This window comes from Mauremys mutica, chromosome 1 (genome assembly GCF_020497125.1).
Source record: "Mauremys mutica isolate MM-2020 ecotype Southern chromosome 1, ASM2049712v1, whole genome shotgun sequence".
Lineage (NCBI taxonomy): Eukaryota > Metazoa > Chordata > Testudines > Geoemydidae > Mauremys > Mauremys mutica.
Window position 1 is genome coordinate 202,623,808 of NC_059072.1, and position 27,822 is coordinate 202,651,629.

A 27,822-nucleotide genomic window follows, 5' to 3' on the forward strand; every position below is an offset into this window, starting at 1 on the left:
GGCGGGCCGGCTGGCGCCCCCTGGAGTGGCACCGCTATGGCGCTAAGTATATACCCCAGCCGGCCCGTCCGCTCCTCAGTTCCTTCTTACCGCCCGTGACGGCAGTTGGAACTGTGGAGTGCTTGATAGCTCTTCACGTCCCTAGCTTTCTCTAGTTCATTGTTGTTCATAGTTAGCATAGTTAGTTATAGTTGTTAAGTTAGCATAGTTAGTGTTAGATAGATAGGCTAAAAAAGGGGGGGTTCCCCCTTTTTTTGCCTTAGCCGGTGCGGGCTCATGCCCAAAGCACCGGGCTTTAAGCCCTGCACGGGGTGCCAGAAACCGATGCCCGTAGGAGACCCGCACGACGCGTGTCTCCGCTGTTTGGGCGAAGGGCACCGAACTGACAAGTGCCAGATCTGTTTGAAATTCAAACCGCGGACCCGCAAGGATCGAGATAGCCGCTTGAAACAGATCCTCATGGAGGAGTCCCTCCAACCACCGGCACCGCCCGCGCCACCTCCGCGGCCTCCTCCCGTGCAGGACACACCGCCGGCACCGACTGCGGCACCGCCGGCGAAGAAAGCGGTTGCGAAGACTCGGCACCGCTCGCTCTCGCCCGCCAAGAAACAAAGACTGGCTCAGGCTCTGGCTCAGGCTCGCGTGCAGGACTCCGCCAAGGCGACTCCGCAGCCTGCAGCCCCTGTGGTGCCTCTGCACAAACAGTGCACTGCACCTGTGACTCCGGCGCCGCAAGGGCCGTCGAGTCCGGCGCCGCCTCGCTCCCCGGTGCCGTCCGTGGTCGAGCCTCGGCGACCGTCGACGCCGGAGACGTTTGCCTCCGCGCGAGAGCTGATACAGCTCATAGAGGCTCCAGGCCCCCGGCACCGCCGGCGCGGGCTGTCGTCTCCAGGGGCAAACCGGCAGCAATGGTCCGGCCACCCTCCCTGGAATCAAGGTGTGGACGTCGGACACGGTCCCGGTCTCGTTCCCGCACCGTCGACAGCTTGCCGTCCCGCCGATCGCGGTCCCGGCACCGCACTCCATCGCGGCACCGATCGCAGTCTGCCCGTCGGTCGAAGTCCCGGTACCGCTCCGCTTCGCAGTACCAGTCGCACTCCCGACGTCGCACCAGATCGCGGTTGCCACCATATCGGCATCGACGGTCTCAGTCCCGGCACCGTTCCCGGCACCGCGACTCCCTGGGACGCTCCAGACGTCGCGGTTCGCGCTCTCGGTCGAGCTCCCGGCACCGGTCGAGCTCCCGGCACCGCGATGGCCATGGTCGGTCTCGGCATCGGAGATCTTACTCCCGGTCGAGCTCCCGGCACCGGTCCAGCCCCCGGCACCGATCGCGGTCCCAGCACGGTCGAGCTCCCGGCGCCGTGGAGAGAGTCGAGCGCGGTCGCCTTCCCGGCGTCGAGAGGAAGAGCAGCCCTCGGCGGTGTGCCCTGGACCCTCATTGGCACCTCCCTGGCCTTCCCGCCCTGAGTCGGTCGCCTCCGGCGTAGAAGCCTATGGGCTCCCGCCTCCGACGCCACCAGCCCAGCCTAGCGGGGCCCAGCAGTGGGGTTTTTGGGTCCCATGGGCGCACTATGAGTCGGACGCTCTGCCCGTTCCACCGAGGCCTCCAGGGGCCCACCGCAGAGTCCCAGAGGCGTCGATATCTCGTCCACCGCCATCCCCACCACCAGCCGTTCCGGTGGCGCCAGAGGGCCCCTCCGAACCCCCAGCCCACCACGCAGTGGACCCCTCTTCGTCTGAGGTCGTTCAGGAGTTATCCTCCTCATCCTCTCCCGATGAGGCAGTGGCCGGCGCGGCATCAAGGGAGCCGCCCCCCGTTGATGCCAAGGCGCATCAGGATCTACTCCGCCGTGTGGCGACGGCTATGGACCTCCCTGTAGAGGAGGTAAAGGAGGACGAGGACCCCATCACGAACGTAGTGGGGTCAGACTTGCCGGTCCGGGTTGCGTTACCTTTTGTGCGCACGGTCCAAAAGAACGCCGCCACCATTTGGCAAACGCCCGCTTCCGTGCCCCCCACAGCCAGGGGCGTGGAAAGAAAGTACTCAGTCCCTCCCACGGGCTATGAGTACTTGTATGTGCATCCAACTCCGGACTCCCTGGTGGTACAGTCAGTTAACGATAGGGAGCGTAACGGCCAGCCGGCCGCTGCTCCGAAGTCAAAAGAGGCACGTCGGATGGACCTTCTCGGCCGAAAGGTCTATTCTGCAGGGGGCCTGCAGATGAGAATTGGTAACCAGCTGGTCCTCCTGGCCAGATACGTGTTCGACATACTCACGTCCCTGGCCAAGTTCACTGACCTCCTGCCGTTAACATCCTGCCAGGACTTCACCACAATGTTGGAGGAAGGGAGGCGATCCTCTCGCTCCTCCATTACAGCCGGCCTCGACGCGGCGGACTCAGGGGCACGGACCTTAGCAACAGGGGTCACGATGCGACGCATCGCCTGGCTTCAATCTTCCACCGTGCCTCCAGAAGTCCAGTTTACTCTCCAGGACTTGCCCTTTGACACCAAGGGCTTGTTCTCGGAAAAGACGGATTCGCGGATCCAATCGCTAAAGGACGGCCGGGTGGCGATCCGTACACTTGGTATGCATACGCCGGTGACGCAGCGCAGGCCATTCCACCCGCAACCCTCCCGCTATCAGTCGCGGTACCGACCCTACCCGGCTCGGCGACCGGCCCAAAATCGCCGTCGCCCGTCGGGCAACCGCCGAAACCAGGGCCAGGCCGCTTCCAAAGCCCCACAGGGGGCGAAGCAACCCTTTTGATGGGACGCACGAGGGCTGCACATCACTCTCCCCTCCGGATCCTCCCCGTTTATTTCACAACCGCCTCTCCCGTTTTTTCTTGGAGTGGTCCCTAGTAACGTCGGACAGCTGGGTGCTCAGCACGGTCTACTCGGGATACCGTCTTCAGTTTGTTTCGCCCCCTCCCTCCCACCCACCTTCCCTGTCCCTCTTCAGGGACCCCTCTCACGAGCAAGTCCTCATACAAGAGGTCCAGACTCTGTTGAGCGTGGGTGCCATAGAGGAGGTGCCTCCCGCCAGGCGGGGCAGGGGATTTTACTCCAGGTATTTCCTCATCCCCAAGGCGAAAGGCGGGCTCCGTCCTATCCTGGACCTTCGCGGGCTGAACAGATACCTACTCAAGCCCAAGTTCTCGTTTCTCTCCCACGAGTGGTCCCTCCGTCCCGACGTTGCTCACACGATCTTCCGGAGGTGGGGGTTTCCCCGGGTCGACCTCTTCGCCTCCAAGGCGAACAGGAAGTGTCTCCAGTTCTGCTCATTCCGGGGGCACTCGCCGGGCTCTCTGTCGGACGCTTTCCTGTATCAGTGGCAGACTCACCTCCTCTATGCCTTCCCTCCGTTTCCGCTCGTCCACAGAGTGCTCCAGAAGCTTCGGAGGGATCGAGCCACCATGATACTAGTGGCTCCAGCCTGGCCGAGGCAGCATTGGTACACCCTGCTGCTCGAGCTCTCCGTTCGGGAGCCCATTACCCTCCCTTTGTGGCCGGACCTCATCACACAGGACTTCGGCAAACTCCTCCATCCGAACGTGCAGTCCCTCCATCTTACAGCCTGGTGCTTGAAAGCAGAAAGCCTTCCACTCGTACCACCTACATGGCGAAATGGAAGAGGTTCGCGCTCTGGTGTGACCAGCAAGGGCTCAACCCATTCGTGGTACCTGTCTCTACCATCCTAGACTACCTATGGTACCTTAAGGAGCAGGGTCTGGCGGTTTCCTCCTTGCGGGTCCACCTCGCATCGGTGTCCGCCTTTCGTCCGTCAGTAGAGGATCGAGCCATCTTTTCCAATCCGATGGTCACACGCTTCCTGAAGGGCCTCGACCGCTTATACCCGCCAGTGCGTCGCCCTGCCCCGACCTGGGACTTGAACCTCGTCCTGGCCAGGCTCATGCGTCCACCATTCGAGCCCATGGCCACGTGTTCTCTCTACCTCTCCTATAAAACGGCCTTCCTGGTTGCCATAACATCGGCAAGGAGAGTCTCGGAGCTCCGAGCGTTGACGGTGGGCCCTCCCTACACCGTCTTTCACGCGGATAAGGTGCAGCTTCGTCCTCACCCAGCCTTCCTACCAAAGGTGGTCTCGGCCTTCCACCTTAATCAGGACATCTTTCTCCCGGTCTTCTTCCCGAAGCCCCATGCTTCGCCCCGGGAACAACAGCTCCACACCCTCGACATCCGTAGGGCGCTGGCGTTTTACATCGACCGGACAAGGTCCTTCCGGCGTTCCACGCAGCTCTTCATCGCAGTCGCTGATCGCATGAAAGGCGAGCCGGTCTCTACCCAGCGCATTTCCTCCTGGGTGACTCAATGCATCAGGTCATGCTACGAGCTGGCTCACGTGACACCATGCCGACTCACCGCTCATTCTGCGAGAGCGCACGCCTCGTCAGCCGCCTTCCTGAGCCATGTCCCCATCCAGGACATCTGCAGAGCGGCCACCTGGTCTTCGGTCCACACCTTCGCCTCCCACTACGCGTTGGTGCACCAGTCTCGAGAGGATGCAGCCTTTGGCTCTGCGGTATTACATTCCGGCACGTCTCACTCCGACCCCACCGCCTAGGTAAGGCTTGGGATTCACCTAACTGGAATGCATTGGAGCAATCACTCGAAGAAGAAAAGACGGTTACTCACCTGTAGTAACTGTTGTTCTTCGAGATGTGTTGCTCCAATCCATTCCAGACCCGCCCTCCTTCCCCACTGTCGGAGTAGCCGGCAAGAAGGAACTGAGGAGCGGACGGGCCGGCGGGGGTATATACTTAGCGCCATAGCGGCGCCACTCCAGGGGGCGCCAGCCGGCCCGCCGGGGTTGCTAGGGAAAAAAGTTCCGGAGAAGCCGTGCACGCGCGGCGCGCACACCTAACTGGAATGGATTGGAGCAACACATCTCGAAGAACAACAGTTACTACAGGTGAGTAACCGTCCTTTGTAAATTGTTACGTTTTAATAGTTTATAGTTTTAGCAAATATAACAATTCTAGTAGCTTTAGCGTTCGATTAGTCTATCGGGGTACCTACCTCACCCTGTACCCTGTTTGGGTATTACATCCAGGACCCAGGCTTCAAACTCTGTTCTTCCTGCCCATGATCCTTCTCTGTCGGTGACAGCCACCAATGCTGCCTGTACGGCCTTGGGGAAGCTCACATCACAGCAAGGTGAATAGCACCTCTTCAACCAGAAGACAGATGAGTCCCTCCATACCCGGAAGGATTAGTGCTGCCCTCTGATCGCTGGGGATATACACACCTGGTCCTAAGAGGAAGTTTCATTGCCCATGGGCCAAATTGAGGTATATGGCTCAACAGTTCTTCTATCAGAGGCCCTATGAGCCACCACATAAGAGAGAGAGTGTACAGAAGTCCTGCTTCCCTACGTCCTCCACAACAGGTTTTGCATCTCAGTCTCAGCCATCAGCTCAACGTTATCTTTGATGAGAGCTTGAGAGCCATGAACCACTAAGCCCGCCACCTCCTGACTCCAGCACACCATTCGGGGTTTGTCTAGGTCTCTTTTTCAACAGCTGGAGTGCGATAACAATAGACAAGTGGGTGCTGAATGTCATCCACTCTGGCTATGTGATAGTTTGCATCACTACCTCCCCTGAAACCCTCCTCCCTGTCCCCCTTTAGGGACCACTCTCACAAGAATTGGATCACACAAGAGGTGGATTTCTTAATGTAGAGAGGAGCAGTAGAACACATTCCTCCACAATACCAAGGGAGAGGGTTTTACTCAACCTCCTTCCTAATACCTAAAAAGAAGAGTGGTTGGAGACCAATCTTCGACCTCCACCATCTCAACCACTTTATTCGCAAACTCAGATTTCTCATGTCACGTTAACAGCAATAATTCCATCTTTAGAAAATGGCATGTGATCCATGGCTCTCAATATGGAGGATGCTTGCTTTCACTTAGATATCCACTCCACCCACAAGTATTTTCTCAGATTTATGGTGGGCCCCAACCATTTTCAGTACAAGATACTCTCCTTCAGAATAGCAACTGCACCCAGAGTCTTTACCAAGATATTCTCAGTTGTTGCAGCCCACATTAGACGTTATGGCCTTCTTGTCTTTCCCATACCTTGATGACTGGCTCCTTGCTGCCACACCTGAAGGCCTATGCATTAAGTTGAATAATGCTACACTTTCGCTCTGCACTGGGAGTTAGCATAAACATGGAAAAATCTGCTCTTGCCCCACACAATCTCTAGATGCCATCGGGGCAACCCCAAGTTATATCAGCGCAAGGGCGTACCTTCCCACAGACGGGTTTCAGACCATGAACAATATCATAGCTCACATCACAAACTGTCCTCAGATTCCGGGCAAAACATGTCTGTCTCTACTTGGTCATGTGGCCTTGTGCACTTATATCACCCTATTGGCAAGACTTCACCTTTGTTGCCTTCAGGTATAAACCGTCATTTCATGAACCACATGGTGACAGTTCCTGGCAAGGTACTGTCGTCCTTCCTATGGCAGACAGATTCTCATCAAATATGCGTGTGGTCCCCTTTCTCTCTTCTTCTCCAGACAGGACCATCATTATGGATACATGCCTACTAGGTTGGGGAGCCCACATGAACAACCACACAGCACAGTGGGTTTGGACATCTTGATAGGCCGGGATGCACATCAATATCCTGGAACTACAGATAGTACGGAAGGCTTGTGAGTTCTTTCTTCCATTCATCCCCATCACCATGTCCTTATAATGTCAGACAACACTACAACAGTCTTCTACATCAACAAAAAAGGGGGAGTGAGGCAGAGGCCTCTGGAACTGGTGCCTCAGCAATCAAATCAGCAGATTACCTCCCAGGAAAACAGAATATGCTCACAGACATTTTGCAGTTGATCACGAGTGGGAGGAGGCTTCATGATGTGGTACTCCGCAACATTTTCATTCTATGGGGAAATCCCAACCAGGGATCTATTCACTTCTCAAGTAAACAGTAAATGCACTACGTATTGCTCTAGAGGAGCCCTAGGTCACCACTCCCAGGGCGATGGTCTCCTTCTTACTTGATAAGATCACGTTCACCTATGCCTTCTCTCCACCACCCTCCTGCTATGAGCTCTAGGCAAGAACCTGCAGAACAGAATGAGGGTCATACTGATCACCCTCTTCTGGCCCAGACATTTCTGGTTTCCCAGCCTTCTACACATGTTGTCTCGCCCACCAATCATTCTCCCAATGTTTCTTGAGCACCTGACTCAGTGGAATGGCAAGATCAAACACTCTAGGCCACTGTCACATCCACCTTCTCAAGGTTACTCAGTTTTCACTCACCCACTGACCAATAAATTCTAGAAAAGGCTTAATAAGAACCTTCCCACCTGCTCAGATGCTTTCACCCCAGTGGGACCTGAATCTCATTCTCTCAGTGCTAATAAGACCCCCTCTGAGCCTTTAGTACACCACTACCTCGATATAACGCCACTCGATATAACACGAATTTGGATGTAACGCGGTAAAGCAGTGCTCCGGGGCGTCGGGGCTGCATACTCCGGTGGATCAAAGCAAGTTCAATATAATACGGTTTCACCTATAACGCAGCAAGATTTTTTGGCTCCCAAGGACAGCGTTATATCAAGGTAGAGGTGTACTTGTTCCATGTTCCCTCCTTTCCATGGAAGTTGCCTTTCTCGTAGCCATCACATATGTGAGAAGGGTTGGCAAACTTGGAGCTCAAGATTTTCCATACTGCAATACCCCTGTATTTTTCTATTCCACCCCCTTCCCCCCCCCCCCGGGGATCTAGCAACGATGGCAGATCCTCCATATATTGTATTTCATAAGGATAAGATTTCTTTACCTCTACGCCCCAAATTCATCCCTAAAGTCGGAATTTCACCTTAACCAATCCATTCACTTACCTGCTTTCTTCTCAAAGCCACACACTTCTGCAGAAGAATGAAGACTCCACTCCCTCGAGCTTTGGCTTTCTACCTGCAGAGAACAAAACCAATCAGGAAATCCCTGAGACTGTTTGTCGCTGTAGCAGAAAGAGTTGGAGGGCATGCCATCTCCACCAGAGAATCTCCAAATAGATATCCGGCTCCATTCTACTCTATCAGCTTTCAAACCCCAACCCCCCCTACTCTTTCCCCCCGCTCCCCCTTCTCCTCCCCCCCCCCCAAAATCCCTCCCGGAGGTAAGAGCTCATTCCACCATAGCTTAAGCAACGACTATAGCATCTCTTGAGGAGGTACATTATGGCCTGGTGCTGAACTCTTCCGCTGATGCCTCCTTTGGGATGGCAGTACTCCACTCAGCCCTACTGTGTACATCCTCACATCTTTCTCCTACTTAGGTACTGTTTGTCAATCACCCGCAGTGGCGTACAATAGGGACCATCACTCGACGAAGAAGAGAAGGTTACTTACCTTTAACTGGAGGGCCGTGAAGATGTGTGATCCCTATCTGTATTCCAGTACCTGCCGTCCTTCTCCGCTTTGGATCTTATCTGATTTGTGGTAGAGAGAGAACCGGAGGGATGATATGTCCACCCCGCCCTTTATCCTATCGATCAGAGGCACTAGGTGAATCAGGGCACATGCGCAGACCAACAGACACGACTTTCAAATTATCTGGCTCCAGGGGCATGGTATGCATGCGTAACCTGCAGTGGAATTCAGATAGGGACCACGTATCTTGAAAACCCTCCTGTTACAGCTAAGTAACCTCCTATTATGGAAGTTGAGCACTTCCAGCAGAGAATACAGCCTAGAGCAGTGTTTCTCAACAACCAGCAGCCTCCTTCCCACTCCCTGACATTTCCCAGACATAGTTTAGAAAGGCAGGAAGCATATAAATGTTGAGAAATGCTGCATTAGAGCGTGAGCGGTCAATCTGGAGGTTGTAACCATTCAACCAGTCTCATATTGTTAAGTGGGAGGAAGGAAATGGCTAGATTCAAGCTACATGGGAGGGGCACTACAGTATGGAAAAGCTTGAGCACCTCTATCCTAGAGCGTTTACTTGACTGAAAAATTCTGTATGGATCCTAAGAAAATGCTGGTTAAAAACTGAATGGTGTATACAGGTTACGTTTGAATGTTCAGTTTGCACGGTCTTGGCATTGCTGTAATATCTCTAAAGGAGTTTGCATTTATTGCTCACAACAGATTTGACAGAGTGGTAAATACTGGTGCTTCATAGTAAGGGGATAAACTTGTTTGATTAGACAGGAACCCTGGGAAATCCAAACTGTAAATACGTATTGGACAGGTTCAGTATAGATCCTCAGTAATTTATTCCCCTTAATCTCGTTCCAAAAGGAAAATTATCTGAAGTAATGAGAGATTCACTAAACTGGTTTCACTTAGGTAGGAGTTTAGATTCCTTGGGATCTGAATTCCAATAATGAGAGATACATGTGTAAAGATGGATTTCTTGTGTTATTTAAGTTGGTCATAGGAACTTTTTTTTAACATTTATTTATAAATAACTCAACATCTTGTACATGTTAGATATAAAGATGGGCATGCATGCTACATCAGAGAGTCTTTTAAAGTCAGCTCCTCCTAATACAGATTATTGTAAAATATTTAGGATATTCTCTCTACATCTACAAGCTTCAAATAAGTTGTTCAATATGCCTGAAGGTAGATGGTCTCCATTACTTTTTAGGTAATAGGTAATAAAGGTAAGGTAATAATTGGAGATATACCAATCTCCTAGAGCTGGAAGGGACCTTGAAAGGTCATCGAGTCCAGCCCCCTGCCTTCACTAGCAGGACCAATTTTTTTGCCCCAGATCCCTAAGTGGCCCCCTCAAGGATTGAACTCACAACCCTGGGTTTAGCAGGCCAATGCTCAAACCACTGAGCTATCCCTCCCTTTTTAACTGAAGAAATAGCTATATTCAAATTTTACTTCTCTATGGTTTGACTAATGACTTCTACTGTGAAAAATGTATAATGTAAGCTGACAAATGTTCTAATAGGTGGAGAATGGTTTGTAAACTGCCAGAGAAACTGCTATTGATAGTTGAGGCTGATTTGCCTCACTTATCAGTTCCATTTATCAGTTCTAGGAAGCTAAAAATAAAAGAAGAAAAAAAATGGAAGAGAAAGCGTGTAAGAGAAGAAGCACTGAACTCAGCAAAAGATAGCATGGAAGAAAATAAAAGGGAAGATAATACATCTAAGTATGATAGTCATAAAGGTACGTGGAAGTTTAAGGTATTTTATTGCAGAATACATTTGTATTCTAATGTATTGCTATACATTATCATATAAACAAATGGATATTTTGATTAGCATAAGTAGCAGTTTTAATGTACCCTCAGTGAATTGAATATGAATATTATTTTAAGGAAAGGATTATACCGGTAAATACTGATCTGGAGTGTCTTGTATAGTCACATTGCTTAATTACTTGATTATTTGCATTACCATGGTGCATAGGAGCCATAGCCAATGCCTATGGGAAGATGCTCAAATACTACAGTGATGAACACAGTAGAAGAATCTGTGTAGAACAGAATAGCTCTTTACATATTTATTGTAGTGCTAACGTACAAATGAAAATGTATTTACCAAAAATGGGTGAGATAAGATGGCTGTGGCAAGCTTTAATTTAGAATTTAATTTACTTTTCATAGACTTTGCTAAAATTAGACAATACAGTATTAAATAAAATACTACTGTGTTTCACATTAAACAGTTTACTATTTTGTATGTACTAGTTGTGGAAAAGATAGTGGATAGTTGCTTTAATTTAATTCTCCTTTGAGAATTCTGTGTGTAGATTCTCACATATGGGATGAACACATGCCCTTGGTGCAATCAGAGCACAATCTTTCCCTTCCCTGCTCCCCTTTGGGACCCTTTTTTCCCTCCAGGCAGCATAGAATGAAATAGCGTTAGGAGAGTGGGGATTAAAAATCATCTGTGGAGAATGTTCATTAGCTTCCACCTTCTTGGACTTGGAATCCAATGCTTGTGAAACCAACAATTGAGCCTCTGTGTTATCTTTATATTATCTACCCTTCCAACCCATGGTCTTTGTACTGTAACCTCAGGTAGGGGAAATCTAAGATTTACTGGCTGGTCCTCCTTATACAATGTTTCATAAGAGTACTTCCTTAACCAAGTTTCTGCCTAGGTGGTTTCCAAGTTCCATCTGAATCTATGCATAAATCTGCAGTTGTTCTTCCCTGAAACCTCATTCCATGTTGGGGAAACTAGGTTACATATCTTTGGGAGTTTAGGAGTTCAGAGCTACCATTTAATTAGATCAAACCTGTTCATAAGCCCAGATGAAAGGTGAGGGGGTGTGCTCTGTATTGTTCTTGCACATGTATCCGATCCAAAAGGTTTTAGGGTGTAAGGGACTAAAGCATTTGTTAATGAGCCTACCTTATGTAACATGATAAAGGCCTAATTATTATTTAGTGGATAATTGATTAGCAGTGTATACGTAGATGTATAAGCAATATCTATGTAGCTTTTGTAGGCCTGAGTCAATGAGTATAGTTGCTATGAGTTCTGTATAATCTTTTAGAGATAAAGTATGAACAAAGATTCCTGGCCAAAAAAAAATTAACATTTGAATATCCTATTACCGATTTTTTAGAGTGTCTAGGGAAAACAAGGAAGATCCTTATCAAATAATAGGATTGATAGCTTTGTTGTTGCTAAAAAGGGAAGCAATGTGCTATGTAACTTATTGTGTGATTTGAAACACCATGTATGGCAATAAATAATACAAAATAGGAAAGATTTGGGGTAGCCAGCGCATAAAAGGATGTTGATAAAAGATATGTAATCTTGTGCATAAAAGATCACTGATACAGGAGTGGGTGGGTGAGATTCTGTGGCCTGCATTGTGCAGGAGGTCTACATTGCATTATTTGAGCCCGAGTCTAATCACCCATGTCCCAATTCACCGGCCTGCTACCTTCCACCTGATCACTGGGGTGTAGTGTCTTGTATTTATGCAAATGAAGCCTGGTCTTTGGCCCTAAGAACTCAGCATAAGCAGTGGTTTTGTCTGCCTAAGCAGTGGATCTGTCTGTTTTTCTTGGATTTGTGAGGTAATCTGTGGGCCTATTTAATGAGTCCTGAAATATCCTTACATAGGGTACTCTCCAACAGGTCTAAATGATCATCACCAGCATGTCTCAGACATGTATCACAGATGTCTAAGGCTGCTATCTGGTGCTCAGTTCATATATGCACACAACCATTACTTTAGACTTAGGTAGGTCTGGTCCCAAATTTGGGGGAGAGCAGCACTTCAGTCTTTTCTTTTTTTTTTTAATTTATCTTCAGACTCCTCTTCTTCAAAGGTAGTTAGTGCTAGTTAATCTCACACGTGGCAGTCTGTTAGAAGCAGTCCTGGAAGGAGAAAGAAAGATTACTTGCTAGTGACTGTAGTTCTCACATTTGCCACCCCATCTTTTCTTCATTGTCTTTTGCAAAGACTTTCAGGCAGGGATAAAGCCAAGGTTCCATAAATACCCTTAAAACATAATGCTCAGATGCATGCATCCACACTGGTCATTGCTGCTCTGGAGAGTTCCATCCAGGCACCCAGGGTGCCTATGCATTCCATGTGGTGGTAATTTGAAGCTAAAATTACTGGTAGTTAAAATTTTCTTTCTAATATTAATTGAGGAAGTATGGTTTTCTCCTTTTGTAAATCAGTTTCTTACGCATCTAAAATTCAATTATCAGTATGAGAAATTCTGTTAGTCTATAGCAGGGGTCGGCAGCCTTTCAGAAGTGGTGTGCCGAGTCTTCATTTATTCACTCTAATTTAAGGTTTTGTGTGCCAGCAATACATTTCAATGTTTTTAGAAGGTCTCTTACTATAAGTCTACAATATATAACTAAACTATTGTTGTATGTAAAGTAAGTAAGGTTTTTAAAATGTTTAAGAAGCTTCATTTAAAATTAAATTAAAATGCAGAGCCCCCCGACTGGTGGCCAGGACCCGGGCAGTGCGAGTGCCACTGAAAATCAGCTCGCGTGCCACCTTCGGCATGCGTGCCGTAGGTTGCCTACCCCTAGTCTATAGAGAACCCCTTGTAGCCAAATTTGAGTTCCAGTTCACATGATACATTATTTTTTAAATATTTTTTAATAAAGTTGATCTATATTTAGGGGTTGATTTTGTTTTGCAGCTGTTCTAAACTGACATAACAATCTTACTTTATTTTGTTATAGGTCATGTTCAGAGGTTCTTATTTTGTTTTGCAGCTGTTCTAAACTGACATAACAATCTTACTTTATTTTGTTATAGGTCATGTTCAGAGGTTCTTATTTGCTAGTGATAGAGTCCTGCAGCATATTTTGCAGAACGTTGAACAGATAAAAACTGGTGTACATGACACTTCCAAACTTCTAAGTGAACTACTATCTTGGTGGGTAATAAGTGAGGAGGATTACAGCATGTGTTCCACAAGTAGCAGTACCTCACATGAAGTGATGGAGCAGCTCATAAGTCATTTAATTCAGAAGAAAAATAGAGTAAACACAAGAATTTTTGTCCATGTGCTGAGTGAGCTTGAAGAAGTGGATCCCAAATTACTTGAGTGGATAAAAGATCTTAACAGTTTTGGTAGGTCCTATTTCATATAACTGTAAGATGACTTAATTTGCAGATGAAATTATAAAATTAAGCATGCTTTCCACCTTTCTTTTTCTCCCATTTACTGGAAAGCAAGTCTGTGTATGTTATCATGAGGTTCCATGTTTGTCTCTGGTTTCATATGGAATTTGTTCAGTTTACAAATTAAAAGTTGGCTAAAAGATCCCTAGTTGCCAGCTCTGCATTCTCAACCAAGAATCTTAGTCAAGCTTTGTTCTTTCTGACTTGTGGTGTAATCCACAATTATATATTCTACAGCAGAAATTCTGCCCTCAGTTTCCAAAGTGGGGTGCATGCACCCCAGGGGATGCGCAACACGATTCATTGGGGGGCGCGGCAGGAGGAGTGCCACCGGAGAAAAAGGGCGATGCGGCAGGAGGAGCTCCGCTGCAATGTAAACAAAATGCATCTGAGTAATAAGGTGGCATTTTAAGTCACTCTCCAGAGTAGAATGGTTTAGAATTAAACACTGTTCTGTCTATAGCTAATTAAGTTCTTAAAATGGAGGTGGTTTAAATGACAGATAAATCGATTTGAAATATTGGACTCTTTGCAACTGGTTTGTACAGGACTTTGCCAGTAGGGAAGGATCAGATGTGGAGAATCTGTCTCTTTAAAATCCAGAATGGAGAAGACAGTCTATAAAATAGGGATAAATCTCAACATTTTCTACAAAGTAACCAATTATTTATTGTGTTGGCCTTACAAATTGGAATGCTAATGTTCTGTTTAGCTGACTACAGTTTGAAGAAGTCAGCTTCTAACTTTTTTGATAATGTTGCCCTGCTATAGAGCTTTATTTGGTTTGTTGTTTGATTAAAATGTAGGGTGTATGTTACAAGTAAAATGGGATAAGATATGTAATAAATGCCAAAAATGGGGTAAAATCAGTTTTTAAAAATTGGATTCCATTACCTGTACTTTGACAGGCAACAGACACATTTACGAAATTGGTAGAGTAAAAAATTGATATATTTTTTGGAACCTGTTCTGATTGTTTGCACTTTTCAAGGCTACAGTATATATCTTCAATTTTGGCAGCCTTACATCTGGTTTTGGAGCAAACTGTTCTGTAGGAGATGTCAGATGTTCAGCCCTAAATTGGAATAACCTAAATCTTGAATTGAATCGAATTTTTTTTTCATTTCAGGTTTGGAAGCCACAAAGATCTTTTTCTCTCGTTATGGAGATATTGTTAAAGAGCTTCACCTTAGCTTTATAACCATTCTCTGGAATGAGAAGTATGGCAGTAAATTAGGCAATGTGTTGACCAACTTTGAAGATAATGAAATACTTAAGTGTTTCTATGAAGCATCATTGAAGGAAATGCGTTGTGTAATATGGCTATTAGAGGATAATAGAGAGAAATTTCCATCTCTGCATCAAGCTTTAGACGAATTCTTTGATAAAATGGGTAAATGTATACAGCTTATTTCTTTTATAAGTGCCCTCTTGTGCCTGCCATTACTCCCCAGCTATGTTGTTGTGAATTATCCTAGGAAAGTGGTGACACTGTAATTTAAATGATACTATCTTGGGATAGTATTAGCCTCTCCGATAAATTGCATATTGGATCTTCTAAGTTCCATATTGAAGATTGAACAGTCTAAAGAGGCAGGAGCATGTAAAAAAGAATGCAGCTAGTACAGTTCAGAGTTATTTAAATCAAATGAAACTAATAATTAGCATTATTTATATTGTAATGCTGTCCTGTAGTAGCTTTAAATTATGGACAGCTATTTTTAAGGGATTACTTTGATTCCTGATTATAAAAATTGGGAATACAATATGCAGCGTACAGCAGGTTTTACTTTGACTTGTTGAGAAGTTAGAATTTTTATCTGCTGCAGTTATTTTAAAGGAGTTCATAGAGTTCTGTCTTCAGAATAAAGTTATTTTAATTTGGAGAAGTTTAACTTTAGAGTACCTTGAAATGCTAAGTCCTTCTCGAGGCTGTGTGAGAATGAGAGATACCATGTTTCACTTGCAAGTCCCAATCCTGCAAAGACGTATGCATGGGCTTACCCTTAAACATTATATATAGTTTCAGTAAAACCAGTGCTGAACTCTAACCATGTGCATGCCATCTTAGCAGGAATGAAATTCTATAAAATAACTTTTTTTATTCTGGGAGATATTTTAAAGATTAAATTTTTTTATCCCCCAAAATCTCATAATTTACAGAATCTAATATTTTGTGTACTACTTTACAACTTTCTTTAAAGTAATTTAATATTTTTCTTTCAATAGATGTTCCTTGCATTATATTAAAGAAGCAGGAAAATGAAGATATCTCCGTAAGTTTTTTAAATACTAAATTGAAAAATGATCAAATACAGACTCAACAGTAAACCATCACGGTGGACACAAAGTATAATGAAGATGCATGCTCACTTCCTGTTCTTTTAAGGGGACTTGCAAAATAGAAAGTGAAAATTGCGTACTTCTGTTTTGTTTTTGTTTTGTTTTGAAGGCCTGAAAGGTTTACAGAACAATCTGCAGTTAGAAAAAGGAGAAGTATTGTGAATATCAAGTCTTCCTTGTTTTTTGGAGGATCATTCCTTAAGACTGGAGAATAAGTATGGGAGCTTTCTCAGCTCTCAATTATGGAGTTTGGAATCTTTGAATAGCCAGATTTTCTCCAAGTGTCCATCAGGAGGTTGAATGAAATAGATAGTAACAAAACAGTGAAACAGTCAGGCTAATGATCCTTTTCTCTTTCATTTGCTCAGGTTTTAGTCTTTTGTCACTGTGATGACATCCCATAGTTCTCCATTCATAATGATCGAAACAAGACCAGAATATTTGTAATTTAAAAAACAAGCATAAAAAACCTTTAACGGGAACTGGGGAGTTGTGGGGGAGGGAGTAGAAGGGGAGTTTAAAGCGTTAAAGGAGTCAACAAAGAGCTTTGGTTTTCTTTTTTTAAAAAAAATCTTTCAGCACCGCATTTCATTTTGCATTTTGGCCAAACAACTTTTCTTCTGTTTTCTCTTTATTGGGGGTGGGGAGGAATCCGGCTATCTCTGACTTATTTTTTACAAGGAAAAATGTGACTTGGTAAATGTACCCCCTCCCTTTATTTATTTATTTTTTGCTAGAGCAAAGAAGCCACCTGGTTCATGTGGGCTTTAGAAACAGTACTTGAAACTAGTGTGTGGTTTCAGTGTGAAAAGTATCACTGTAAAAATAGCATAGTGGTGGTGGTGGGTCAGATAAATTTACCACTTTATAGGTAAAAGACTTTTGTTTCTCTTGTTGTTTTTTCTTTCTAACTGCCAACTTTGAATCTGAAATTGAACTCAGAGTCTTTTTGCATGTGTTTTTATTTGTAGTAACATTGACAACAACCAGCAGTAACTCTGACCACTTCACTTTCTATACATTTCAAAATCATAAGTGACAGGGAAAAAACCCAGCTTGACTATCAGATCTCAAGTTGAGCTTGCAAGGCTAGTTTATTGTAAAAAAAAAATATTTTTTATTAAGGACCTCAGCATATTTGCTCAGGTCATTTAAGACAAACTGAGAACTACACATTGACATTTCTACAGTCACTTTTCAAGTACAACTATGATTTTAAAAAAATATTTAAAGCCTTCTTTGCTGTTCATCATTCTGAATCATATCTTGCTAGTTTGCTACCGTACAACTTTAATAATATAATCTTTCTGCCAAGTGGAATAACAGAATATGCATTTGTCCATGGTGCTCATGTGTTTGAAGCATTCTGGTTGAAAATGTATCTATTCTGCATGCTAATTAGTCCACCTATGCAATACAGTTAACGTCTGATACACATAATGGGTGTTTTGACAAGGTTAATGAATGTAGATGTCAATGGAATGTGGAACCATGTGCTATTTTCCAGTTTCAGGGGAAACTAAAGTTGAAGAGAAATGTAAATATTGTTGTATTAAAATATTTATGGGTTTTGGTGTATTATTTGTATACCAAAGTAAGCTAATGACATACAATATTGCTACAATTTGCCACAAATAATTGTTGTTGGAAATTAGACTTCAATGTTAAACATAAATTGAGAAGAAAAATACCTTAATAGAGAGAAAAATGGAGAGGAAATAATCTTTCAGTCAGTTGTGTCAGTTCAGTTCCCAGTTCCTGTTAACAATAAGTGAAGATAATTCTTAATTCCCTCCCTCACTTATCACATAGAGATATTTTTCATGTGAACAAAATGGTCAACAGTTGCCCTGTTTCTGAAGCTTATTCCTTATGTGAAGTTGTGGTGTTTGTGACATCACAGTTGACTGTGACCGAAGTTGTCACATAACAGAATCATTGCTTCATGTGGGGAACAAGCAGTAGAAACAGAAAAATTGTCAATTCTCTTTTTAAAACCCATGTTCCCTATAATAAAAGTGGAGAATGAGGAAAAGACAGAACTCATGTGAGTGGAACAGTCTAAATACAAGACTTTTGTCAAATTATTTTCCCACATGGGTTTCCAGAAGTGAAAAAAAACACTGCTTGTTGTGCTCTGTAAATTATTATTCCAAACGATAGGAGAGTTTTAATTGAAGAACTGTGTGTGTCAGTGTAAGAAACACATGGTAACTTCTCCTTAATGAGTAGCTATTGACTTTATATTTCTGTTTTAGACTAATGGTATCAAAGTTAAAAACAAAAATAGGAAGAAGAAGACAAAAGAATCAAGGGTATGTAATAATTGTATTGCTTATTCTATACACCAATTTACTAAAAATTGGAATTTGTAGTATTTATAAGTCTAAAACCGAGTATTTTCCAAAACAGCATGTTGAGAAATATTCTTGAAGTTTAAGTTAAAGAGAAGTCCCTAGATAGAAAATGTCACTAAGGTATAGTTAATGTTGTAAGTAGCAATTAAAATAGTATTTGAAATTTGTAGTAACAGCAAGTAAAAGGCAATATATTCATAGTTTCACAAACAACTATGGTTCTGACCACATTAGCATTTCCAACAATTTCCTTGCACTTCAGTATGTGGGGGGGAGACAGGGAATTCAATACCGTAGAGATAGAGAGAACACAATCAACTGTGATTACTTCAGTGCTGAAATACACTTTTTGGCTCAGACTGGAAATACAAATCAGATATGGCACAGGAGCTTTTACTAGTTCAACAGCTTCATGTACCATAATCAACAAAGGTGAATGTGTCCAGGACTGTGAGGAAGATCCATGTTGTGAGAGAGTGTATCTGTAACAATATTTACATAGGGAATGTCTTCCCCTTGTTCTTCTGATTGTGTTTATGGGACATGTTAGTAACTGAAAAAGCAGAAAGTATCCCTTAAAAGCTCAGGGGAAAAAAACAAATCCATTACTAGGTACCCTGTCAAACCCCAATGACCACCCCCCACATGACCCCACCCCTAGCCCGGGACCCCCACAATCTCCCCATTCCACCCCTTCCCACCTTATTTGCATGGCCGCAGCCTGCTCTGGCAGGCCAGACCGGGCGGCGGAGCCACAGCCTGCTCTTGGGGGCGGGGCCGGGCGGCGCAGCCACAGCCTGCCAGCCCTGGAGCTGCAGCTGCTTCGGCTCGGGGGAGAGCAGCGGGGGAGAGCAGCGTGGCCAGAAGCGGAGACACTCTGGCCCCGCCTCTTCCCTTCTGTCTCTGCTGGCTGTGCTGCCTCTCCTTGCTCCCTCTGTTGGGGGGAGGGGCTGTGTCCCACCTCTCCCTCTCCATACCTGTTCATAAGCCGACCCCCTTCTCTGGTGCTTCCCTTTTTTACTAATGAGTTTATACAGTAATTCTGGAAGGATTTTTGGGCAGGCTTACTCAGAGTCCTCTAGCTTTTGTTGTAATCACGGTGGTCAAATTTCATAATTCATTATAGGACATCTGAATACATGTCAAACTAAAACAGGATTTGATACAAATAAGTCACTTACATTCCTGATGGTGGATCACTGTCTTGTAGATATTTTGAATTTTATATACTGTGGCAAAGTAAAAAATTGTGGGTTTTTTTTTTAATCTAGCCTTTTTTAGTACTATCTGGTGGGGTTGGTGCAGTAACCCGAGAAGAAGACATTATATTTGCAGAAGAAAATACATTGTGAGTACCAGCAGGCAACTTTATTATTGTTTTGTATAGCACCCCAGAGTGTGCTGTTTTACACAACAAGGAAAAGATACAGTCCCTGCCCAGAAGGATTTAAATCGTAAACAGATATCGGCCCAAAAAAAGTATTAAGATGAAAGTTGAGGTTGAGGATACTTATCAGTAATTTAAGGGTAAAAAAAATCTTTACAAAGGCTTTGTAGTTAGCCTAAAAAAATTATTTAAAAAAATGCTGATACCAAGAAATTCAGACTCTCAGGGTGTTGCTTAGAGGTACCAAGCCACTCTTAACATTACTATTGAAACTTTTAAAATTAGTTTAATCAAATAATCTTGGGTCCTGTACATTAGTCAATTGGATGAGTCAGTAAACCAAGGTCTGTTTTTTGTTTTGTTTAAATCATAAGATTTTTCTTCCCAACAGAAGTTTTATGAATCCTGGTGAGCCTTTCATAATTCCAGAATATCTTCGTGATCAAGTGGAAGAATTTGAAGCTCTGTATGACAATGTTTCAGACACAAATGATTATCAGAGACTTTTGGATAATAACCCAGACCCAACATGTGAAAATTTATATGAGTAGGTGTAAACTTATCTGTTTAGTCATTTCAAGTATTTGCCTTTTTTTTTTTAATTTGGGTGAATTTTCCATTTTATATGAAGATAAATTCTGCATCATCCATTTGAGATTTAATCTATAGTATTTTCTGAAGGAAGAAATGCTGAACCAGTAGACAGAAATAAAACATCCTAAAATTTAAGTTTAGAGTGTAATTGATAATAGCTAATACCTCAGACTTTTGAAGAATACACATAAATTGAGAGCCAGTTGTACCCCTATAAATGCTGATGTAAGGGAACAAGAAATTCCATTCAAGGGAAAGCTGGAGGTTGTTTCTGAGAGCTTGACAGCCTTGGAGGCAGAATTGATCTCTTTTGCTGATATAGCATCTGTTCTAACATCCTCTTCCTCTAGTATGTTTCAACTTTGAGTTAAAAGGTCTCTATGTAAACATTGTGGTGGTATTGGGTTTGATGTGGACATCAGTCTGCTGGGAACTGAACAGAGATGACCAGTTTTATTTCACAGAGGCCACGGGATAGCTGGCAGTTGGTAATATTTGATTTCTATCAGCCCTTTGTTAAGGCTGAACAAGTAACTTAGAAGTGGAAGATTTTGATATTACTAATTTCCTGAGATGTCTGTCTCTGTTGTTGGCATACTAACTTGCACTTAAATCTCATTTGCTTCACTATAAAAATGGCAGCTGTGTAATCAAGGAATAATTCACAGGGATTGGAATGGACACACTTTTCCCTTATTTAATATTTCCAGCAGAAATTAAAACTACAGTGAGATTAGTTGACTGTCTAACACTGATGTTCTCAACTTGACATCTAGCCAATTTGCAAAAACATTTTCATTTAGTTTTGCTATTGTGCTTCCCCCTTGAGTTGTCCTGACAAATTTTGTGGTTTGTTAGTAACATTTCCGTATATTCTAAATGTTGTTTTATCTTCTCTATTGCTGCGTAAAAGATCTCCATGGTGAAACAATGAAATGACTGTATACAAATTGCTGTCAAATCCTCAGAGAAACCAAATTCCTAAGAAACAAAACATTTTTCTATATATTTTTAATAACCTTAAAAGTTAAGTAAAAGCAGTAGGTTCTTTAAAACAAGACAAAACACCCACAACGCAGCAGTGGTGATGGTAGCGAGATGGTGTGTGTAGAGGGTGTCTGAGAGAGGGTAACTCAGAATGACCAGTTTTAAATATGGGTGTCTTTGTCTTAATATCTCATTGCTACAATCACCAAATTATGAAGAAAATTTAGAGTTAGAACCTCTAATTCAAAGATCACATCAAATTGTAGGCCTAATTTATTGAACAGTGTGTGTGTGTTGTCTACTTTACCCACAAATGTACATTACCCAGTGTCTCTAGTCTGGAGTTTATTTGCTGAGTAGCTGAATACTGTGTCACAGTTCTGTTTTTTGGTTTCTATTCTGAGCACTGGAACTTTGCAGGCTATTTATTGCAGAGTAATTACTATTGTACACAAGTTGAAAGATTACACACAGAGTTCTTTCTCTGGTGGTTACAGTTACTGCCTTAGCTGAATTATTTCTGCATAGTGTTGGGAGTGTGGATAAGAGTTTTTTGTTGGTGTTTGATGGAGTAGTGTGAGCGGTTTCATTCTTTAAAAAAGGACAACACGTCTTTTAATCAGCATATTCCTCTTTGAAGCGTTTTAGTGCAGGTGAAGGTACCTTTCTCTCCTCTTTGTAGAAAAACTAACTTGTATTATAGCACTCTTCATCAGAAATCTTGAGGAATCCTATATTTCCTGCATGTTTTCATTTCATAGGGTTTATTTTCATTGTTCCCTTTCATGTTCACTTGACTTGGCCTTACTTAAAATAACAATCTTAGTGTTAATATCACCCCAGTGGTTTCTATAGTGACACACTGCCTAGGTTCTGAGCTTTTATTATTTCCTACATTTCAAGTGACCTTGTTTTTAACATCCATGTACTTCAGCTAACTACATTATGTACTATCTTTTCCTTGCTAACCCTTCAGATAAAGTATATAACACTAGTTTCTCTTTGGAGAAATCAGGTGTTAACTGTGAGATTCTGTTTTTCAGCTTATTACAATAAGTCATGATTTTAGTTCTTGGCTCTGGCCATCTCCTTTTTATATTGGCACTGTATTTGGAGACGTTAATTTGTAGAAGAGGTATAGAGAGCAAATATCTAGAATTAGTAGGCGTTTCTTAATGTTTTTTTCTGAAAAAAATTGATTTCAAAAGTTTCTTAATACATTACTAATGCTATTTGTCTTTGTGGAAATTACTGTTAAAACAGTAATGTAAATATCAAGTATGACTTAAAAGTGAAATGAAAAATGCTTGGATTAATGAGTATAACTGGTTTTTTTTTCCCAAGCTATTTCGCTCAGATCTTGGAGGAACATGGTCCCATGGAAATTAATGATAAATTGTTAGTTGGAGAATATGAACATTTCCCTGCAGAAGCTCGTAAGATTGTGGAAGATGCAGGTGGTCTGAAACCTTTCCTTCTGGAATCCCTTCATTTTGTTATGATGGATAATCTGATTGGTTTGATGAAACATGCAATTCTGCTTAAGGAAAATACTGAGACTGAAGAAGATACTAGAAATGAAGAGGAAAATCACATAACCTGTCAAAATAGTCATGAAAATTCCAGGAGCAAACTACAGTTAAACCCAGCTGCTAAGGAATTCAAACCAGTGTCTTATATTAAACCTTATATGCCAATTTCTACTAATATTACAGTAGCAAACTGTGAAACTCCAGATTATTCAGTCACGGGATATTCCTCACATATTTCAGTGCATTCTCTCTCTAGTCAGAGTATTGATACAATAGAAGGACCACTATCTTTTTCAAATGCATTGCTGCATTCCTCTATTTCTGATAATCATGATATACCTCTGACTAAGGTTTCTTCGGGTTATGAAAATGAAAGAACGTTCTCAATGATTTCTCAAATACCTCCTATTCCAGATGTTGCTGGGCAACCTAGTTATATATATGCTGATTATGAAGCTCCTCTTGATATTGATAAAATAGCAATATTAGACAGAGAGTACATATCTGGCAATCATATACCAAGTCAAATACAAACATACCTGGACGCTCAGTATGAATTGGTGAAGTCAGACTACAGCTCTTATGAAGATAATCTTGACCAGGGTATGAGCAGTATTAAGGAAGTTAAATATGATCTATCTGCTGTTAAGATGGAATTTGAGAATAAAAATACACCTGTAGTGAAAAGCATTCCACTTACAAGGATGATAGCTATTCAGGTAAGAAATTAAAAGGAAGAGACTCTTTTAAGGATCTTTGACTAGTAATGCATTAAATTTCCATTCCTGTTCGTTCTTGATAAATACAACATTAATTCTCTAGAGCTGTCAGTGCAGACACAACCCCTTTCTGCAGCTCATTCACATTTGTCCCTTTAATACTTTCAAGGGACATTGAGTTTTTTTTATGCCTAAAATGTACATGAAAAGGGAGGGAGTTACACAAGCAGTATAAAATTTATCTTACAGGGTGGGGAAGGTTCTTGTTCTTAACCACTGAAATAAAAAAAGTTAGTTTAAATTGATACGTACTAAATGAGACGTTAGCTGTATTTTATAAAAGAGTTTAAAATATATAGACATTTAAATTGTCATCTTATGTTAATGTACACCAAATTCAGGATTTCAGAATATCTATGTATTTACTAGTCCACTGTGAGCTAAGACTAAACTTGACTTACTGTTTTGGGATCCAGTCCTGCAGATAGTAACAAGCATAGTACTTTAAGCTAACTGTTTGCAGGATTCGTCCCTTTATGGCTCCTCAACACCACTTCACTAACGTTTTCACAATTATATTTATATCAGTTGGTTGTGTTAGTGCAAAAAGGCAGATATTTGTATAGGAACGAGAAGGTATTATACAAATTGTGGGTTTGCCTGTTTTCGTAAATAAATTAAATAAAAATGTGCCTTCATCTCCCTTCAAACCAAAGGGAAGAAAATCAGATTGTTCTCCCTTGTTTTTCCATTTGGAAAACAGTTTTCAAACTAATACCTGCATATAATGAAACACTTACAAAAAAGAACCTCTCATGTGCCTAGTAATTACATATTTTTTCAGTGGTGCCATATTTAAATCATTGCAAGATCAGCAGAAGTAAACTTTTAAAACTTTTGGTACAGTGGGAAATGCAACTGCATCATACTTTTAGCAACTATTGTCTCTATATTAGAGAGTTCTTAGGGACTCTGAAAGTTAGTGGAGATAAAACAAAGGTGTTGAATTCCATTATCACCACTGACCCTAATGAGGTTAACTTTTTAGAGCTGTCTGTGCTACAGATTATCAAATGCAAATTTATAGTTAAGATGTATTTTCAGGCATTATACATTATTCATGGTGGTAATTGTTTTTTGAACTCAGAGTGGTATTTTCAAAGCATTCAGTGTTGGCCTAACTCTGTTCTCATCAATGTCCATAGTAAAACTCCCTCTGCCTTCAGTAAGAGCTGGAGGCCAGTTGTGAACACTTTTGAAAATCCTACCCTGAGCTTTCAGAGAAACTCTGCTTGCTCACTCAAGCTTCTTTTTAAGGAATCTGAGGGAAGGGATTGCTCTTTAAACATAATATGAATATCTGTTGTTTGACCTGAGAGTGGAGAAAGTTAAACCAAAATATCCTGCATTCACTTACACATGCAACTATTTTAGGGAACTCATTTACAGTATTGTTATCCTCAAGATAGTTCCTTCAAGTCTGGTAGATGGGAACTACTCATGATCTAAGAGAGATGTTAATGTGCCTTTAAGTTAGCCCCATCTACACTACAGAACTTTTAAGGGACTGGTTGCAAGTGTAGATGGGATACAATTTTTTTATTTTTATTGAAATAACTAGTGGTTGTTTGTATTCTAGGTAAATCAGGAATTAGCAGACAGGGACACTAATACCATGCCTTTTTATCCATTTGAAACTCAACAAGTAAGTACATGTATTTTTACTTAGGCAATATTTGATATGAAAGTCTTTGCTTATTAGATAAGAAAGAATTAAGGGCCCAACGAGACGTGCACAGTGTCATTTAATTTATTATCTCGCTATGAAACTCAACAAATTAGTCACTTAGTAGTAAAACTTAAAAATCTATCATTATAGGATTTTGTTCGTTTGTGGGACAAGTGCTTAAATCACCCAAACTACTTCCAAACTACATTAAAACGTTCCGTTTGTATAGCTCAAGAGGAGCTTGAGATAAAAAGCATCCCCAAAAAGTTTAGTAGTGAAAGGATAAATCTGGCTAAAAATGACAGAGAATTTTAGTGACCTTTGGGTTTCTCCCCCCCTCCCCCCCAATCCATCTTGTTTGGACCTGCTTTTTAGTATGTCATAATGTTGAATTCATAGAGGTCTAATGAAAAAGAAGTGGCAATTTTGGAGCTCAGGTTCTCTAGTTGTTGCTCAAACATTGGAGTCAGTTTCAGTGGTGAATTTTGTAATTCTTCCTTTCCAGCAATTCTGAGCATGATTACTTCCCTCCATTCTGGGATTTAGCAGTATCAAGTTGATAGGAATATCTAACTCCCTGTAATATTAAATGGCAGTTTAATAGATCTTCAAAATGTTTATGCTAGTTCAGTGCTGAATCAGTATTTGTTTCTTGAGTTGAATTCAAAATCTTTTAAACCTTTTATCAACAAAGTTTTTCAAGATCTTGGACCATAGTTCACATTAATCTTTTCCTATAAATGTATTGTGGTCTCATGTTGTTACTCTAGGATACTGAGTGCTGTAACAAAAGTTCTTTCATAACCTACATTTCAGGGAGATATTTTACGTATGGAAAAAGAGCATCAGGTATTACAAGAGCAACTTAAGGAAGCAAAGGAAAAATATGAACAGTTACAGTGCCGAAGCTCAGAAGAGACGAGTGTTTTAGAAGAGCAGTTAAAAAAAAGAGTTGAAGAAAATAAGGTAATTTTTTTACGCACACCCCAATGTAGGGTAACAGATAAAGAACAATTGGAACGATTTAAAAAACCCTCTTAGCTTTAGACAGCTTATTGGTCAATAATGTACTTGAGACATAAGTGGTAATCATCACAATAAAGCTTAGTTTTAACAACAGAATACCTTTTTCACTTGTTCTGAGTAGCCCTGTTTATTTTCATCTAAATGTGAATCAAACGCTGGCTGGAACATGTGTTCTAATCAGCATGCATTTGCTAGGTGTATCAATCAAAAAAAACAACCCACAACTTACTCTAGTAATTTTTAAAAGGAATGTCTTTAAGAAACTACATTTTCTTAAATATTTTCTGCCTCTAGATTACACAAAGAGAGCTGGATTGGTTTCACCAAGATTTAGAAATGGAAGTTAAGAAATGGCAACAAGAAAAAAAAGAAACCCAAGAGAAATTAAAAGCAACAAAGAATACATCCAAAAAACTTGCAGATACCAATGAGATGTAAGTGTCCATTTTAAAAACTGATACACATTGCTTTTTGTTTGCACGATTTTAGAAATGGGAGCAGCAGTATAAGTACGTGAAATATTAGTTGACTAGAAATAAACCTTAGATATTGATTCTGTATATTCCAACTGAATAGTAGAATAATTTATATTATTGTTCTGAAGATAAAAATCTACAAAATTGGTGATGGTTGGTAGTTGGGTAACATGAGTGAGAATACATGCAACTAGACTTGTTTTCTTAGCGTCTGACACTCTTAAAAATCACATACCTTATTCTGTGATTAGCCCTACTGATATTGGTAGGTCTACATGCAGAATAATTTACATAACAAGGTTATATAATACACCTCTACCTCGATATAACGCTGTCCTTGGGAGCCAAAAAAATCTTACCACGTTATAGGTGTAACCGTGTTATATTGAACTTGCTTTGATCCACCAATGTGTGCAGCCCCCCTCCAGCCCCCCGGAAGCACTGCTTTACCGCGTTATATCCAAATTTGTGTTATGTCGGGTGGCGTTGTATCGAGGTAGTGGTGTACCTTGTTTCACATCTCAGACTACCATCTTCAGTATTGGATTTTCCCTTTGCACTTCCTTGAGCACTCCCTAATTTTCCACTCCTTTTAACTTTTCCTCTCTTCCCTCACCATCATTGATTCCATATTCTATTCCCTCAGCTCCTATGCTCCTCCTCCATTCCCACTACACAGTCATCCCAACCAAATCCCAGCTCTGGCTCACACTTCAGATTCACTTTCTGTGTTCATTCTGCCATGCAACAGAACATTTCTGGGGCAATCCAAAGACAACATTGATTTCCTCCTGCTTTGGTTCTGCCATTTCTTGATATAGTTACACCTGACTTCATGCCATCATTGCATCTAATTAGCGTGTAGTTTTGATATTAGATTCAGAAGTACTGATTTTGCAGTTCAAAGTGAAACTGCAAGTGTTTCCTTATGCCTACTATGTTTTTTATCCTGTCCTATAAAACAGAAGCCTGAAAGGAGACTCTATGGAACTGGGATCCTTATTATTAAGGGTGCA

At 42.3% G+C, this 27,822-nt stretch overlaps 1 protein-coding gene and 1 long non-coding RNA gene across 4 annotated transcripts in view; one reads left to right on the forward strand and one right to left on the reverse strand.

Moving 5' to 3' along the window:
• Positions 1-27,822, forward strand: part of TTC3 (tetratricopeptide repeat domain 3) — a 150,647-nt gene that overhangs the window by 101,190 nt on the left and 21,635 nt on the right. For both annotated transcript variants that reach the window (XM_045002449.1, XM_045002450.1), the window contains exons 26-36: positions 10,067-10,203; positions 13,288-13,605; positions 14,786-15,049; positions 15,886-15,932; positions 18,258-18,314; positions 19,628-19,704; positions 20,135-20,290; positions 22,669-23,575; positions 25,215-25,280; positions 26,121-26,270; positions 26,625-26,764. In XM_045002449.1, the coding sequence (XP_044858384.1) occupies positions 10,067-10,203; positions 13,288-13,605; positions 14,786-15,049; positions 15,886-15,932; positions 18,258-18,314; positions 19,628-19,704; positions 20,135-20,290; positions 22,669-23,575; positions 25,215-25,280; positions 26,121-26,270; positions 26,625-26,764 (2,319 nt within the window). The remainder of the gene's footprint in view (positions 1-10,066; positions 10,204-13,287; positions 13,606-14,785; positions 15,050-15,885; positions 15,933-18,257; positions 18,315-19,627; positions 19,705-20,134; positions 20,291-22,668; positions 23,576-25,214; positions 25,281-26,120; positions 26,271-26,624; positions 26,765-27,822) is intronic.
• On the reverse strand, positions 6,954-18,029 carry LOC123362123. Of its 2 annotated transcripts, XR_006576347.1 has the most exons (5): positions 17,691-18,029; positions 12,233-12,380; positions 8,422-8,657; positions 7,912-7,984; positions 6,954-7,123 (listed from the first exon to the last, which is right to left on the reverse strand). It is a non-coding gene; the product is annotated as an uncharacterized LOC123362123 (long non-coding RNA). The 2 variants fall into 2 exon arrangements; XR_006576348.1 differs by lacking the exon at positions 8,422-8,657.